Below are 19,049 nucleotides of genomic sequence, written 5' to 3' on the forward strand. Positions count from 1 at the left end.
CTGAATACATTGGTCACTAAAGCAATAAAAGAGGGGGAGGGGACTTTTATTGTGAAACAAAAAATAACAAACAAACAAAAAAACACTAAATCGTATCTCTCAGAGTTGATTCCTGCAGGTTTACAAATTTTTTTCAACTATCAGGGAAGAAGAGAGAGACAAATCAGGAGTCAATGAAATGTAAGTATCACTGCCAAGGAGATTATCTTTTCCACTGTTTCCGTACGTGTTGATCGGTTTGTCAGCAGGATTACACAAAAACTACTTAACAGATTTCAACAAAATGTGGATTAACTTTTGGGCAGATTCAGACAAGGGACATCCAGTAATTATCTTTCTTCATTCAATGTAAGAGATGGCGGTATGTTATGTGCTTCCGCATATTTACGTGTTCCTGTAAAAACCATCAGGTAGGGAGGGACTTGTTGAGCATATTGGTTGGTGTTTATAGTAGCTAATAACATTAGTGCGTGTGAGTGAGTGTGAGTTACGCCCCCCACCTTTCAGCTACACTGTGTCTTACCGGGTCACCGGTGCTCCCAGTGAACATGGCCCATTAAGAGTTGAGAGGGCTGACCAAACACGGCCTGAGCAGGACCTGACACAGCATCTGAGACTGACAGCTGCTAGTTTGACAACAGGGAATACAGTATCAAGGTGGTTTTCTTGCCAGGTTTGGCTCCTGACAACCCAGGCCTAACGTTATTTAGCTAAAGTTAGCTGCATGACTAAACAAGCAAGCGGTCTAACAGCAGCTTAACTCTGTAAACTACCCTGGTACTGGATTCCCTGTATGCAAACTGGCTGCAGTTGGTCTCAGAGTTTGTGTTCAGTCCTGACACCAGCCATGTTCACTTGGAGCCCAGTACAGTTAGGTGCTATTAGCAGATACTTTAGCAACAAGTAAAGCCATCTGTTCATCAGGAATCTCACAGAGTGTACATCACAGAGGGTTCAAGCAGTACAGCCGGTGGACATTGGAGGGAAAACCCAAAAAATTTCTACAGTGATCAGCTAGGCTCACCCAGAAACACTCCACTCAAGTTGCCTCTTTCTGAAATGAAATCTTAGCTCTGTGCCACTTGCTCACCGCTTAAAGTTGAAGATTGATTGATGGGTTGGTGGCATGATATTATTGGTTGAAACTGGTTGGTTCAAGTGACATGTGACATTATGTCCTAGAGGAGGAAGACTTGATGGGATTTTGATATAAAAATACAAAGAACCTATTTTTGTGTAATTTTTTGTCATATATTGTTCAATAGGTGCAATGCAATGTTTAAAAAGCATTTTTCATTGTAAAAGTAACAATGAGAAAAATATAGAACACCAGCCTCGACAAACTGGTCATAACATGAATTTCCTTGTTTTTAAAAGACTAATTTCCTAAATCCGGCTGCCAGTCTAGTTTTTGTTTATGACTACTTTCAGGGATAGATAAATCCACATTTGGTGCTCTAGTAAGTATTTAAGGCAGCAGGATGGTGTAGGGAGGACAAAATAAAAACAAACTGCAGTGTGTGTGTGTTCATGGTAATGAGGAAACATGTCACCTAGTGCAACAGTATGACTCACTGATTTGTTTTTAATAGTTTTTGGACAACAATGGAGCTCTATGGCACAGAGAAAGCAGATATCCTTATCATTAAATGACTAATAGTCATCTGTTAGTGATTGTTATATTGCCCGGTTGCAATGCCTCTACACTATTTCAGTCTTAAAAAAAATGTTAGAATTAAAATGAGTAAAATATGGATGGATAAAAAGAGACAGAGGCACAGAGAGAGAGACTGGCAGAGAGACATAGAGAGAGACGGAGACAGGCAGACAGTAGAGTTTAATGATTCCAGATGAGCTGAGTGGTCTGCCTGACAACTGAAATGAACAGGAATCAATAGTGAGAGTGTCTGTCTGCAGCAGATAAGACACACACACACAATGTTGACTATTAAAGACGACAGCTTGAGATATTACACTATTAGTTATGCTATTTTTAATCAGCTATCATATTTAATTAATTCTTCAGGTCAGATGCTATCTGAGTGTGAGTATGTGTGTGTATGGTGGGGGGTTGCGTGTGTGTGTGTATGTGTGTGGGTCAACTGTGTGTGAGTGGAGGATGGGGGGCTATTACTCCTGTAATGGGGAAAAGGAGGAGGGCTAATCTAAAATATAGAACCTTGAAAAGAAACAAAATAGAAAAACAGAAGTGGAGGAAGCAGAGAGACAGATAAAAAGGAATGGAGTCAGAGAAAGGAAAATAGACTGAGCCTTATGTTTAATTATAATAAATGGGGTTACATTGGTATGGGTCTCTGAAAGTCATTGGTTTTGAACAGATGTCAGTTCGGTTGATAGCAGACATTTGGTGTCAGTACTCAATATTTTTCTAAGCATTCTGTGTTGTGTCATTGTTTCTTGTCAAGCCTGTCGAACATTGACAGGCCTCAGAAACAACATTCAGATCGTGAGGCACTGAAACTCAACACTAAATGTTCGTACTGCGCCTATATTATAGCTGAGATATACAGGGCTGGATTAAATGGATAGATTACACTAGGCAGACTGATTTTTTTCAGACCCCGCATACATAACATTTTGATATTTTGTAAAGACACAAAATGACATGCCACATGATTAACATTATGCTCATTAAGTTAGTTAGGTATGTAATTTCGCTTATCTATTTAGATGTCAGCATTAATACACAATTGGTTGGTCAAAGGAAAAATATAGCTCTATGTTACACATTTCACTCATATTAATTTTAAATTTCATTTTAAGATGTGTCTTTACTCATTCAGATTGAGATATTTAAATGGAAAACTTACATTTACAGATGCCTTTTCCTGATTTTTGATGAGGTGAAACCACTGGAATACTTTTCCAACAATTGACGCTAAGGATGTGTATGTTTAACAAAAAATTAAAAATGGGTTTTTTAAAATTTTCATATTCCTTTAAATATTTTTACAAATACATAAAACATTATTAATTTCAGCTGTAGACATTCTTTCCCTTCATCTGGCCACCCTGGTAGCATGAAGGCCCTGCATGTGTCCAGCCCAGGTGATATAAATGCAATGCTATCGACAATGGATTTGTCTTTATCTGATTTCTATATCATTAAATATGCATTAAATATGTGCAATTTTCACAAAAACAAAGGGACGATGTGTAGCATTATGCACACACTAAAATTTGTCCAGTAAATGTGGCATAGGTTTTTCAGTACAGGAATGCACCTTGGAATACCTATAATAGAAAGTATTATGCAGGAAAATAATTATACTAATCCCAGGAATAACATATAATAACATATAATCGGTGTCTCAGAATCAGGTCAGCCAATGAATTGTTGATATCGTATATGATAACAATAATGTAAGTGCATCATATTAGAGGAGGACACTTAACAGAGAGGTACCATTTGTATAAATGTACAGTGTGGACATGCTATATATGTCCAAACCAAGCAGTGACAGGGAGAGTGGAGACAACGGAGGGCTGAGGAGATGAAGGTTGTAGGTCTGATGAAAGCCTCGATATCATCACCTCACTCTGACCAGCCACCAATGTGAGATCTGGCAGCTCAACCTGCTAATTATAGTAATTATGATTCATTACTGGCTGAGATTAATTTAATAAAGAGGGGGCTGAGCAGCGCTCGTTAACCTTCATTAGAATAATTATAGATGCAAGACACACACAGGCACTCTCTCTCTCTCTCTGTCTCTCTCTCTCTATCTCACTCACACACAAACACACACACACACACACACACACACATGCATGCCAGCTGATGAGAGGGAGAGGCTTGGGAGTGCTCCCACAGTGTCTGCTGGCGCACACTGTGGGAACTACCACAGTGTGTGTGTGTGTGTGTGTGTGTGTGTGTGTGTGTGTGTGTGTGTCTGTGTCTGTGTCTGTGTTTGTGTATGTGCATGTATTTGTGTGTCATATGTAAAAAGCAAGGAGTTAGTGGCCTCCTAACAATTGTAAAATGAAACAGAAAAAGCTGCTAAGTGAAAACATTTTGCGCATTAAGTTTGTTGTTGATTAGTCAGTAACCTCCTTTCCACACACACACGGACAAATGCACACACACAGTCACAAAAAATTATATTATGACATTTTGGTATTATTATAATTATATCATTTAATATTATGTATGTATCATTATTATTACATGTTGCTGAAATTGCGATTATTGTAGCTTTTACTTTGATAAAGATATTAGTTCAATATCTATGGATTTGATTACACTAAATTATTCAGTAAATAGTAGGATTTCAGGTGAACTTTATTTCATTGTGCTGTCACAGGTGTAATGTGGAATCGATATTTAAATTAACACCAGTACATATTTTTAAGTCATATGTTGTTACATCTTTTATTTGACGTAGTAAACCTGGTATGTAGTTAATCAAAGCGAAATCCAGAAGAGGCTGCCCGGCTGCTTGAAGATTATCTGCAGATAAAAAAACATATAACAGTAGTTAGCATTTTCTATACTCATCGGGCTGACTTTCCCTGCCACCTCTTCTCTGTTCATTGTTCCTGTAGCATTGCGTTGCAGGTGCTTTAGTTCTCTCCCACCATGGTTAAAATATTTCCCAAGGTGAATAAGCTGCTGTGATATTTAATATAGTTAATATATTGACTCTTTTAAAATAAAGCAATAAAGCCTCCAGGCGGAAACAGGAAGTAGATCAAAAGGCTCCCGTAATGGGTTTAACTCTCTGATTGGCTAATCATGTCTCATTGTTTCAGCCATTATTTCGCTCAACTTTTCATTACTTCCTCCTAAGGATCATTGAGCAAGGCAATTACATGGAGCTGACCTTGTGTATTAGGGCACAGGAAAGATGTCCCATCACCTCTTTTTTTTTTTAATTTCTTCCACAACAATAAAAAAAAAGTGTGGCGTCAGAGCCTCCATCACTATTCCCCTCTCCTCCGTGGCTGAAAATGAGAGTCAACGGAATATTAAGTCCCTAGCATTTGAATAAACACGTCGTGTGTTAAATCAAAATCCAATTCTGTGGTCTATTATTTTCTGGCATGGTAATGACTGCCAATGATTAGGAATCAATATTTCACTGCAGTGGGGACATTACCGGCTTTATTCAGGTCGTAATTGAGTTTTGAGGAGAGGCCCTGCCCTGGAATCTGCATTAACGATAAGGGCTCCATGGATGCAAGTCAAGCTAGCGCAAGGCCACGAATCGACACCAGTTATAGCGCACGCCAGTTAACCTTGCAACACACGAGCTACTGTAACTCTGCTACACACTAGTTAACACCAATTCAAATGAATTAAAAGCAAGTTAATTCCAGCTATCGTAACTCATACCTGACTGTGGTTACTGTTGTCAACCTACAGCCTACCTGTACACCCATATCTGCTACATTTAGGCTAATGTTTCACCTGCTATCATACGGAGCAGTTAATATTTCTCTGCTGCATACATTTAAACAAAGAAACATCTTAATGTTTATGAGCTGGTTCCCGCTCTCTGCCTGTTTCTGCACCGCTCTGCTCTGCGCGCGCGGGCCGTGATAATGGTCTATTAGTGGAAGTAGGATTAATTTGTAGCCAATTACAACCCCTTGAGTTGAAATGGAATGCATAAATAAGGAGGGAGACAGACACACACACACACACACACGGGCATATGTGAGTATATAATAGTGGGTCCTCGAGGGGCCGGCTAAAAACCGAAAAAAGGTGGGCTGCACGAGCTGCAGGAGAGAGAGAGGGAGAGAGAGAGAAAATACGGAGGAGAGAGGGGGTTTCACTTAACTAATGGGGAGAGAGGGACATAGCGTGAGAGAGGGCGCGAGCTAGTTTTAACTACTGGAGAGATAGATCAGCGTCCGTCCCGCCTTCAACTCCTGTCAGGCTTCGAGAGCGCGCACACACCGGTGACCAAACAGAGCGCGCGAGGCTGGAGGTCGGGACGCCAAGCGCTGTTTATGTGTGTGTGCCAACGCGAAATAACGGTGCCGTGCAAGACAGATAGACATTAGATCACCGGAGACGTTGTGTTGCCGCGGCGGATGCGGAGGATGAAGGGAAAGGAGCCTGAGAGAAAAGACAGAGAGAAGAAGTTCAAACCTTGACGGGACTGCGTCCGGTACCTACAAGTCCAGTTCAAGCCCCTCATCAATTCAGACTCCCACCTATGGAAAAGTTTAACGGGCTGAAAACATAATCTCAGACTGGATGTTGATGGGACTCATGACCCGGCCTGCGGTGTGAACTTATTATTTTAACATGAATATCATGCAGTCCCTGTAAAACTGCTGGGACTGAATCTTTTTTTTTTCTTTTTTTTTTGGCGTTCCTGCATTTTAATTCGGATTCTTCATATATGGGAAAGGGAGAGTAACGTCATGAACCGGGACAGAGCGGTACCAGGACCCGGAGCGGACGGGGTCCAGACCGTAATAAGCCGGGACAGAGCCGTAGCAGGGCCTATGGCGGACGCAGTCCTTCCCGTGATGAGTCGGGACAGAGCGGAACCGGCTCCCGGCGGGGAAGGGGTCCAGACTTTGGTGGGCCCGGACAGCGGAGACATGCTGGACGGAGGTGCTGCCGGGGAGAAGCGGCTCTTCTCCAACGCGGTGACCGGAGGCAGAGATGGTCAAGCCATGGAGAACCGCTCGGAACCCCCGCCGACGAACCCGGTGTTGGCCCCGCCACAGCAGGTAGATGGGCCCAAACTTTATGGAGTTTCTGTGGAGAAAGTGTGTAGTCTAGTTGTTGCAGCAAATAGTCCCAATGTAGACTTAGCCTATTGAAGAAGAAGAAGAAGAAGAAGAAGAAGAAGAAAGGGTGTAAATAAAAATCACGTTGAATCTCGGGACATGAGGAATAGAACAAGTAAATACGTTAGATATGCATGAAAATAAAGGTATATTTAGGCGGACAGAGTTGGCATGAAAAGGAGCAGGAAAGTGGGACTGCAGCGTCACCAGAGTGCGCAAAGTAACAACCAAAAATTAACTGTGACTAAGAAAAAAGAAAAGACATTTAAATAGAGCCGGTGGAGCGGCGTTTGGGATGTTTTTATGTTTGTTTGTTTGTTTGTTTGTTTGTTTGTTTGTTTTGCTTTTATGATTATGTTGATGGTAGTTTCGTTTTACTATGTAAAACGGCTTGTGGGCTCGTGTTTTTATGTTGTGGCTGTCCGATTTGAGCAGACAAATGAGGATTTAATTAAGATACAGCAGTAAAATTAGCAGCCAATTTGCTGCGACAATGTTATGGGAAACAATAAAAATAAACCTGATACCATCAAATGCGTTTCCATTAAAGCTCAGAGGGAAATAGACTTCTTTCTGCGAACTTGCGCATGAATCTATAAAAATCGAATGAAAACGTGAATTTCACACAGTCAAATTAATGTGATTTGATATGAATTACAGCATGTCAACAATATCATTTTGTGTCTGCCTTGAATTAAATTAATTGTTAGCTAAACGAAAAGTATTAAGCCTAGTTAAAAAAAAACTCTACTCAAAAGTAAACTTTTAGTCCTCGAGATATCCCTAATATTAGGCCTATATATGGAAAAAGATTACATTTCATTATTGTAGCTTGTAATCCAAGTTTATTGTGAACTCTTCTGTATCTTAAATAAAGGACTATTCATCTTAATCACAGATCTGATCATGGTACTGTGTGATTATTCTTATCATCAGATGTTAATAGGCCTCTGCCTGCTACCTTGAATGCTCCATCGGATTATTCAAGGAGAAACAATATTATTAATGTCGGATTATTCATGTCGACATGCTCCAGACTGGCCTCATTAAAAATGAATGATCCTAATCAGGATGTAGTGCAGGAGAAAGCCGCACTGAGCCACCGCACCACCTTTTATCTGCTCAATACAGTTGGTCACCGTTTTGGCTTGACATAAATCTTCAGGATAAAAAATCTGCTTACAAATCTGCATAATATAGTAAACAAGGTGTACGCATAGGTCACAGGGTGATACTGATGTAATTTATAAAAGTAGGCTATTGGGACTTAATGGGAATTATAAATCCATGCTTTCGTTACACTAAAAACATATTGTGTTTATTTGTATTTTTAACATTTTTTAAACTGCATCAACATACGCCGTCTAATTCTGATAAAAATGTAAAAATAATTAATAATTTTGATTATTTCCCAGGGCCCTACCGGGCACCGGACCACCTCTTTCTCCGTACTGGACATCCTGGACCCCAACAAGTTCACGAGCAGTCGGCGACTCCAGCAGCAGCACGCGAGCCAACGCGGTGAGCGCGAGCTAAGCGCGTACGGAGCGGAGAACCGGAGAGGAGGGACGGGGGAGCGCGAGCCTAACCTTGAGGCCAGTAAAGGCAGCTACGCTGCTGAGGAATACCAGAGCAGTGAGTCTGAGTTTACATGGAATTAGCCTCTAATCACCTTTATGTTCCAGTTCATTTTAGGCTGTTCCTTCGTTTTCATTTTAGTTTGGGATTACTGAAAGGAAAACAAGCCAGACAGTTTAATCGGCTGATCTCAAGGCGTTTATTCAGGCTCTTTTTTAATCAATTTATTTCATTCTTTTCACAAAATCCCACGTAGGCTATTTTTAATATGATTTTTGTTTAATAATTTTTTAACCATCCACATCATATTTAGGTGAAAATAATGTGAATTTTTTGCTCGCGTTTAAACATCTATTTTTTTTCTTCTGATAAAAATATAGGCTATGTTTAGGATAGCCGTTTTGTGTGCGTTCTTTTCGTATTAATCTTAATCCCGATTTTCTGCTTTGGAATGATCAGTTTGACAACTTCCACTGAGTGGAATTTCGAGTATCCAAAACCTGCGATACTAATGTGGCACACAGAAAGCTGTGTTAAGACCAAATAAGGAGAATTTTGTGAAGTGTAAAGGGTCAAGAAGGCGGTATTCTAATTGGAGTGGCGGCGTTTATAACCGAAATTTTTCTAGCATCATAAAAAATAATATGATAGAGAGGATCTGTAGTGTCTGACCGGAAGTGTCAGTTAAAAAAGAAAAATAAAGTACGAAGTAATTGGCCACGTGTGTGTGTGTGTGTGTGTGTGTGTGTGTGTGTGTGTGTGTGTGTGTGTGTGTGTGTGTGTACGTGCGTGCGTGCGTGAATGTGTATGATCGGTATTATTAATTGGTGAATATCTGTTTCAAATAGCAGCCTACACTGTCCGTGAGTGAGCCTCCATTCAAACCCATTAGCTCCGATCAACTCCGTTTCCTCTATTTGATATTATACTGGTCCTCTACTATTAAATCACAACCCGGGATCAAACTTTCTTTTCCTCCTTTTTCTAGCTTTTTTATTAATCTTTTTATATTTTTCATTTATTCTTCATCTGTTTCTCTTTCTTTTATTTATTCTTTAATCTCGAGATTTAATTTGCTATTTGCTGTCCTCTGGTAATTACATAGAACTTCAGTAGCCTCTAGAAAAAAAAAAATTCTCTCCAGTGCACAGGTTGGTACCTAAATCAAAAACGGAATTTATTGAGATTCAGACAAATAATCCACTGAATATTTCTGTAACATTTAAAAGTAGGCTACATTTATTCATCTCCACCCCATTGTTCAAAATAAAGGTCTCTCCTGTGTCAATTGATTTGCGCGACATCATGGTAATAATTACATTACTGCATGTTACACTTTCTGGCCAAAACCCTTTACATAAAAACCCCACAATTTTATCAAATATATGTGGATTATTTTAGTTTTTAAATATAATGTAATTCAGTCAGACCCTAACTATATTGAAAACATTAAATAGGCTATAAATACATTTATGGTATGTTCTGAGATGAATGTACTAATATACTAATGTAAGTATATTAAAAATTGACTTCATTTGGATGATTTCTGTGTGTGTTTTGCCGAGTATTTCTGTTTAAAATGCTGTCACATACATTCATATATCTAACAATTAATTTATGAACAACAGCATGTTTGGGCCCAAAACTAAACTCAGCTGTTTTTTCTTTCCCTTACTGAGGGACTGTGAGCCACTCAGGTGTTAATGTACACCACAGACTAAACAAGTATAATTGACATAGTATGTGAGATTTTATTGTTTTAATATGCCAAACATTGGACTAACATTTCTGTTTCAAAATCAGCCTTAAGTGTTTAATGTTTCCAATTGAAGTGAGGGCTTTTTCATTTCTCTTGTGTCAGCTGGCCAACTGAATCAGGAAGTTTAATTAATTTATCATTTTGTTTCATTGTAGTCATAAACACATGACACATGCTCACGGTGGATTTTTCAGGGGAGAAGAGGTGTATTTTTTTTGGAGATAGAAACTGACTTATTAAAAGTCACATATTTCCTAGATTTTTGTCATGTTGCACTTGCTCTCTTACTATAATATGTTCATGTTATATTTCATTGGATTTTTAAAAATATTTAAAAGTTTTGTTTAGTTTTTCGTTTTAACTTCATAACATTGTAGATGTGAGCACTGAGCAAGGCTGGATTACCAACTGGACTAAACAGACAACCTCTCTGCCCATCAATGGCACTAAAGTCACTGTGTGACTTATAGTTTTCTTTAGGCCTAATTGAATTTCAAATTGTCAGTAATTAAATATATATATATATATATATATATATATATATATATATATATACACCAAAGCAAAATATAAACTGAAATAAGTTCTGCATTTTGACCCATTTTGTTGTTTTTATGGCTCTTTGTCAAAATTTAGATTTGAACACCTTTATTGTCTTGGCTGATGCGTGGTGTATTCTTGAATAGATCAGAATACAACAACAGACACACCACAACAGGACAAGCTGCTGACCTGATGGTTAACGCAAAAGGAGACGAGAGGGAGGACCCACTGTTCATCCAGCCCTGGTGCTGATTAGAGTATCCGTTATTTTAGATCCCTCCTCCTAATAACATTATTCAGCCGCAAATTGACGGATCTCCAAGTGTTTGCTTCTTAATAACTCATAGAGAATGGTATTTTCAATAAGCACTTTGACTAGTTATATAATTAGTTCCGCTGGAACTCTTTTGAAAGTTTTAATGATTTGCATTGAAATGATCAAATTAGACATTAAGGCAGTAAAGGCTTCAGTGATTCTTATTGTGGCTGATTGTTGTTCAGATTACCATACTACCAAGTTCATTTTAATTATTATATTTTATTTCATTATTATTTTTATATTTTGATGTCTTGTGAAGTTACTTTTCAGTCAACCACATTTCTTAGTTATTAGTGTTATTTTACAGGTAGTTGCCATATATTGTAAACTACATTACACCAGGACAAAGGTGTAACTGTAAAATAACATTTACAATTACACTGACATTACAAATTACAATGACACTCACAATATACTACATCATAAATTGTTCAGGTTAACAATTAATGGTGAATTATGTTCCAATGTGAGAAGGAAAATAGACACCATCTTGTAATGGAAACACACCAGCCATGATGCCCATTGACATGTTGACCCATGAGTACTCAGCTGTCATTAATACATTATTATATGAGTTCTCAGTAATCATGGGTAAGAGCACACCCATCTTCAAACTCGGCCTTCATTTTGATCTCAACTACACACCTGTAAAGTTTCATGACTGCATGACTTGACTTTGACTTTTTGACTTTTGATTGCACTGTTATGGTGCTATCACATTGACAACATTTGTTCACAGACAGACAGACCTATCACCTGGCAAAGTACTCAAAACAGCTTCTGTGACTGGTTCCCACAACAGTTGGTGTCCAGGACCACACACACACGCACATGCACACGCGTGCATGTAGTCTTCACAACATGCATGCAACTGACATGATATAACAGAGTCTCACCTAACTTTTCAGATACTGATTCCTTCAATGAATTCACTATTAACTGTTCACCTGAACAGTTTATGATGTTGTATACAATATCATCGTAATCCTTGACTTGCAGGAAGTAAAATGGCTGCCATGGCCAGCATGTTTTTGCGATGGCTCCATCTCTGAAAATTTCAGCGTCCAAAAGTGTACAACTGCACCAAGTTTCATGCTTTTATGAAAACGATTCACCTCAAATTTGGCGCATATCATCTGGACTAGAAGAAGAATCTTGCAACATTATTTCCAAGTCTTGTAGTGTGTGCAGGTTTGAGATTAGAGAAGAGCACATCTGTGAATATTCTCCTTATGTGCATGATGCAACCCAATTTCACAGTCCTTCAGGATTTTTACAATACCTGTAGTCTGAGCCCAGCCTTAAAGTAATAATCTCGAAGATTTTCATGTAAATAGATATCTGTTAGGTCAGTCAAGTATCTATCACCGAATGAGGTAACACGATGATTGAGCCTATGGCCCACTGATGAAAGCCATTGCATTTGCTGTAATACCAGAGCCACTGGATGTCGGTGGCGACTTTTCCGGAAAATATCACAAGCGGCGTACAGTTAGTGACGCGTTCACCCAGCAGTGGTTGGTCGGCAGGAGAGAGTAGGTTGTTTGCATCATAATGACCGGATTAAAGGAATAGTTCACTCTAGAACAAAATTCAGTCATTATCGACTCACCCTCATGCTGATGAGAAGTCCAGTGTAGTTTCTTAATCCTCAAAGTGCAGCTGGAGACCCGCGGGGGTACCCTCCGGCAGGAATAATCTATATAACGAGCATCAATTGTGCCCGAGAGGAAAAGGTCCATAAAACCACACAAAAACGTTGTAATATTCCTCCATACTGCTCGTCCGCTACAATCCAAGTGTCCTGAAGTGGCGACATCCAGAGTTTACTCGGAACGACATCATTTAGTACACTTTTCTAGCCTAAACAGTCACTATACTACATTTGCCTGGAGGCACGCTCCCGCGTTCACACGAGTCTCCCTCACAGCGTTTGCACTATGGAAGCCGCGCCAGACAAGATCAACGAGACTCGCGATAGATACACACCAGTATTTACTTCCTGCTTTGAGCGACCGAGCGACACACAAACACAAGAGGGATCTGCCTACACTAGTGATTTGAAACTTGACACTCACAGCAGGAAGTAAATACTGGTGTGTATCTATCGCGAGTCTCGTTCATCTTGTCCGGCGCAGCTTCCGTAGTGCAAACGCTGTGAGGGAGACTCGCGTGAACGCTGGAGCGTGCCCCCAGGCAGATATAGCATAGTGACTGTTTAGGCTAGAAAAATGTACTAAATGACTGGATGGAGGACTATTACAAAGTTTTTGAGTAGTTTTATGGACCTTTTCGTCTACGCTCGTTATATGGATTATTGCTGCCAGAGGGTACCCCCGCGGGTCTCCAGCTGCACTTTGAGGAATAAGAAACTACACCGGACTTCTCATCAGCATGAGGGTGAGTCGATAATGACTGAATTTTGTTTCAGAGTGAACTATTCATTAAAGTTAGCCTATTGTTAGACAATGAATAAGTACGTACATGGTGATTTAAAAGGCTCCCCACCAGAGAGCACAATTAAGTGGCGTGTCCCCTAAGACTTGCCGTAGGGCAAGAGTTGTTGTTGTTTGTCATATGTGGAGAGAAGAAATGTATGTTACTGCTAAGTGCACTAACATTACGTCTCCATGTCCTGTTTATAATTTTCTTATTAAACCAGCTCAGTTAGGTGAACCTAAGACACAGTTTTCGTAGCTCAGCTTTCTTGGCCAGTCAGCCAACGTTGTTTTATGCATGTGAGGCTGAACAAAGCTATGTTACAGACATGTGGTGCGGAGACGAGGACACGTTTAAACCTGGCACCAGGATACAGGGGATAGTTTCCTCTGCAGGGTGAGACAGTTGGAGATTCATGTCAGAACAACGGTGAGAAACAGAGGCGACTACAGTGGTGAGCTAATACGCAACTGCTGCCTTACAACAAAACTTAGAGGACACGCTGCCTCAAATTCGTAAATAACGATGTCATCATCCATCACGATGTATCATCGTAGACATCGTCATATGCCAATTCAGCAGACATCGCCCAACCCTATGTACATAAAGTTACTTTTATAGCAACCTTTTTTTATTCAGTGAATAATAAGTGTTATATTTACTGTCTCAGAAGACATCATTCCCTTTTTGCTTTCATGTGGTGTTGTTATGGAGGTGTGGCAAAGCTGCCAACTGAAAACTGAGAGGCGACACTGGATCTCTGGGAAGCAGTGAGATCCAAAAATATACCTGCAATTGCCGCTTCCGGAAATCTTGAGATTGCCACTTTAAGGAGCCTATAACACACTAAAGGTCCTCGGATCACAGTGTGGCAATTTCATTTATTGTAATTGTATTGGCAAATTATGCCACTATAGTGCAAAATAAATTAAAATTATTAATGTTTAATGATTGTATGAAGATGTACATGCAGCAAAAGGGCCCCACAGCAAACTTTTGCCCTGGGGCTCCATATAAAGTATGATTTACTGGAAAAGTTCACAAACACAATTTTATAAACAGAGTCAAAGCTCTTGCCATTCAAATGTATTTGTCTGTTTAATATAATTTCAAATGTTCAATAATATAACATTGAATGTATTATGATTCATTAAACTATTCAGCATTACATTAGAATTAAAAACACACAAACCCACACTTACCCCTGAACAATACACCCAAGAAAGTTACAAAGCAGCCAAAGTGGCCATCTTGTCATAAACCTTTTTTTCTTCTTCTTTTTTACAGCTAAACACTAAAATATTGATTCAAAAACATTTGAAGAGACAAATGCATTATAATGAGGCTATGCAATAACAAAATCTTGATTCATATTTGTTCAGCACTACCTAATTTTACAGTGTGATTTCAGTTTGGTAAGCAGCATGTGTTCAAATTCTGCTTTCTTCACATTAGTGGCAAATGATGTTGTATATTTTACCTTTAGTATAAACATCTGTAACATTTTTAAAAGTGAACTACATAGAATTAATTTTAAAAATAGTCGTACTAATCACCGCATTTATTAAGTAAAGCGTGAATTTAATTTGCTATATTATTCCAGCCCTTGAGGTTAATGCTAGGTAGCACACTGCTGTTGACAGAAACTTAAAATCTCACCTCCAGTTCTCGTGAAGAACAGAAAACCCACGTTGAGCACGTCTCCCCACTCATCCAGACTTGTTTAACCTTCTGCTTTTGTTTTTTATCACTGCAACATGTTACTAAAGCAAGGTGTTGCACCACGCTAATCCATTTTGTTATCAGAACGCTGAAGCCACACCCCCACTGCTGCACAGAGCGTGTTTGCTGTTTACTCAAAATGTATTACTGTTGAAAGTGTCACTTAATTTCACCAAATTCAACACTGTAATTCCTTGAGTCCTCAGCAACTAACCTGCCAAGTTTGAGGAAGATTGGATGAATGGACAAACAGACAGAGAATCCTTGGTTTACAGTCAGATAATATAACATCTTAATAATATTTAATATAAGATATAAATCTATCAAATTATATATATCTTTGTGAAACCATCCAACAATTTCCACTTAAATGTGTGTTTGTTCGAGACAGGTCTTTTCAAGTAGTTTAATCAGTAGTTTTAAGGAGGCCAGAGTATAGTGGTCATTAGAAGAACTGCAGCCTACACACATGTGAATACTGCAGAGAATTTACATCACAGCTTGCTCCATGCAGTTACATTCTGATCATGTAGTGGAAGTTATTTTACCACTGTCTTTGTTGTGTGTGTATTTCCAGAGGAAGGCTTTGTATACAGAAGCCCAGATGAGGATGACTACCACAGATCTGGGACCCCGGACTCAGAGGCTCCAGATGGGCCCTATAGCAGTGAAGAGAGCAGCTCTGCTCTGCCCAGTAATGGAGACACAGATCTGGGTCAACACAGCCACGACCCCGGCAGAGACACCGCAAGCCCTGGAGGAGGCCCCGCAGGCCAGATCACCAACGGCCAGACCAATGGGGGCCAGGGCCCACAGGGTAAGCCTAAGAGGAAGCGCTCTGGCTCGGACTCCAAGTCGGGGAAGCCCCGCAGAGCCCGGACTGCCTTTACCTACGAGCAGCTGGTGGCACTGGAAAACAAGTTCAAGTCGACGCGCTACCTATCAGTGTGTGAGCGGCTCAACCTGGCTCTGTCGCTCTCTCTCACTGAGACCCAGGTCAAGATCTGGTTCCAGAACCGCCGGACCAAGTGGAAGAAACAGAATCCTGGAGCCGATACCTCCGCCCCCACTGGTGCAGGAGCAGGAGGAGTGGGGGGAGCAGGAGGTACGGGAGGAGCAGGAGGCCTGGGAAGCCTCAGCCCTCTCAGTCCGTCCCCTCCGATCAGCGGGCACCTGGCCATGCACGCTGGCTACGCCAGCCATCATCATCCCCCTGCTGGCAGCCTGGTCCAGCTGCCTTTCCTCACCGCCAGCCACGTCCTGTCGCCCTTCATGCTGGGGACACAGAGCTATGCTGCACCTGCATTCTACAGCACACACCTGTAGACACGCACAAACGCGTGCGCGCGCACACACATACACATACACACACACACACACACACACACACACACACACACACAAACCTGACACTTAGAACTCTGAGCCCAGAGAGACTGAAATGTCCCAGTGTATGAATAGACTGCAACACAGCAGGCTGACAAACAGTGTTGACTCTGCTCTCATTTTTACTACCAACATTTGAAGGCTTTAATTTCAATGGATTATTGTGATAGAATGTGAATATCTACCAGAAACTGTACATAAATTTATGTTCTAGCTCCCTACTCCGAATGCTGTTTTAAACTACGTAATAGACAAATAGTTGATTTCTTCATTAAAAAAAATAAACTGTATGAATATTGAATGTTTATTTATGACTTAAGGAATGGCTTGATCAATTGTCAGTACCGTGTAACTCAGCTGTGATTGTTTTCATCTCTGTTATTTATTGAATTTCTTGACAGTTTCCATAAAATTCTTGAATGTCCTGAATCCTCAGCTCAAAATGATATCGTCCTTTGATATTAAAATGATGACAAACACTGAAAATATCCCTGTGAACTTATTCTTATGGGGCAGTCTGATGCACAGGACATCATGATGGCTCAGTGCGTCTCCTCTCCTGGCTTTAAACTAGAGCGGCCAGCTGTGGCCTCTCTGTGTTGGTTTGTTTCCACATTTTTTGAGCGTCACAACGCCCACAAAATGACTTGTTTGACTGTCATGATTTGGACCATTTGGTCCAGTAAAATTTGGAAAATCTAGAAGAGCGGCACGATTAAATTATTTTATCCCATTCAAGTTAGCTGGTTCGTTCGGCGAAAGTCTCTAGTGTGCACGCTCTATGGGCAACACAACACTGAAGATCCGGGTATTTGTATCAAGCCATTATGGCTTCATGCGCCACTGAGCAGCTTTGATAGGAATGGATGTGGCTCCATCTCCATGGCTGTTTCCAGTTATCATTAAATGTCCTTGGGCTGCACCTAAATGGCAGGTAATTGCACTTGCAAGACTCGCAGACTTTGCGGGCACGTTAGACGGAAGTCCGCAAGTCTTACCCTGCGTTCCAATAGCCATCCTACTATAGTATTTAGTATGCCGGAAAAAGATTTAGTATGTCCTTATACAAAGTATGTGAAACGCAGTATGCCAAAAATATACCAGGATGTCCTACTACATCGGGTCATATTTTGCATTATGCAAGCCAGCATACTTTTCTGGCTATTCTGACGGTGAAAGATACGTCACATACGTCACGGTGTGTCACGCAAATATAAACAAAGACTAGAGAGCACAAACATTGACAGCTCACTGACAGATGACAGTTAATTTGACAGAATGGTAGACACTGCAACAACAGATGAAAGTACATTTAAATGTAAGTACTATGTTCTTTGTTTAAAATTTTCATTCTAAGGCTGCGACGGATATAGGAGCAGAAGGTCAAAGCTGAAAGCGTACTGTCATGATGAAGTAGTAGGCTCGTTCAAGATCAACCAATCCTGTGCAGAATCGATCAGCGCCGATCTCCACACAATGCATGCCGGTTAGATTTGTGTTTGACTTGATCCTGACTTGCTCTGACGTCATGCACACGTGGGCAACTGTAATCTCACAGGATCGAGGTGGCTGCAGTTTTTTTAGCCAGGCGCTGCAGTTGCTCTCCACCGACTGCAAGACCCATTGCATGATGGGAAACGCCTGACTGTTGCCTGATCTAAAAGCTGATTGGTTTAGATGTTGACTCAACTATATGATGTTTTATAGAAACTTTTTATTTTTGCTGAATTGGAGAGATTTTGATCTTATTTGTCTGATTTTCGAGGTTAGGCGATTCTGTTAACAGAACACATGCTGTGTGGCCGATGTGGAGACTAAATAGCCCACATTCATATCATAAACAGCACACAATAAATAATTGTTAGCATTCCACAAATTTAAATCGGCCTGAAAAATATTTAACAACACGAAAACTTGTGGTTGGTGGGATGTGAGGATTCAGATGTCAAGCCCCGACAAGCCCTGACAGATCAATAATGAAAACTATTGTCTTGTATTTTTTTCCTTTGTGTTTGACTTTTAGGACCGGATCTACTAAGATCCCAAATTGCTTGTACTAATCTGCGTGCGCAATCTAGAAACACACGCCTATTTAAATGAGGGTTTAGCGTGTTTCATGGTTTTCAGCATGGCGAGTTTGAGAGAGCGAAAGCGCAAAGTGAAATTCAACCCTTTGGAATTAGACGTGTTGGTAGAGGAAGCGAATAAACATTTCAATGAGCTGCAGCAAAGGAATCTGACGGTCGCGCAAAGGAACGCCGTGTGGGAGAAAATCGGTGAAAAAGTTAATGCTGTTGGAAAAAAACAGGCGAACAGTGGATGAAGTGAGAAGGAGATACCAAGACATCAGAAGAAGAACAAAGGAAAAATTGGCGTATAATAAAAGGTCTGCAAATACAGCAGGCTTCCATTGTTTCGGCGTCTCCTTCTTGCAACAATAACCGCAGCCATGTGTGCGCAATTACGCATACAAACCGTTTGCACCTCCCTTTGAGACATGTAAAAAGAAAAAGTATGCTATTCGGAACG

General features: G+C 40.4%; 1 protein-coding gene across 1 annotated transcript; it reads left to right on the plus strand.

Moving 5' to 3' along the window:
* Positions 1-6,080: 6,080 nt before the first annotated feature.
* Positions 6,081-16,961, plus strand: nkx1.2lb (NK1 transcription factor related 2-like,b). The gene is made up of 3 exons (XM_084352986.1): positions 6,081-6,714; positions 8,190-8,409; positions 15,712-16,961. Exons 1-3 carry the CDS (start codon positions 6,400-6,402, stop codon positions 16,458-16,460), a joined length of 1,284 nt encoding a protein of 427 aa, XP_084209112.1. The 5' UTR covers positions 6,081-6,399; the 3' UTR covers positions 16,461-16,961.
* Positions 16,962-19,049: the final 2,088 nt, after the last annotated feature.

The sequence above is a fragment of the Pagrus pagrus genome (genome assembly GCF_965226575.1).
Source record: "Pagrus pagrus genome assembly, chromosome: 5".
In the NCBI taxonomy this organism is placed as follows: Eukaryota; Metazoa; Chordata; class Actinopteri; order Spariformes; family Sparidae; genus Pagrus; species Pagrus pagrus.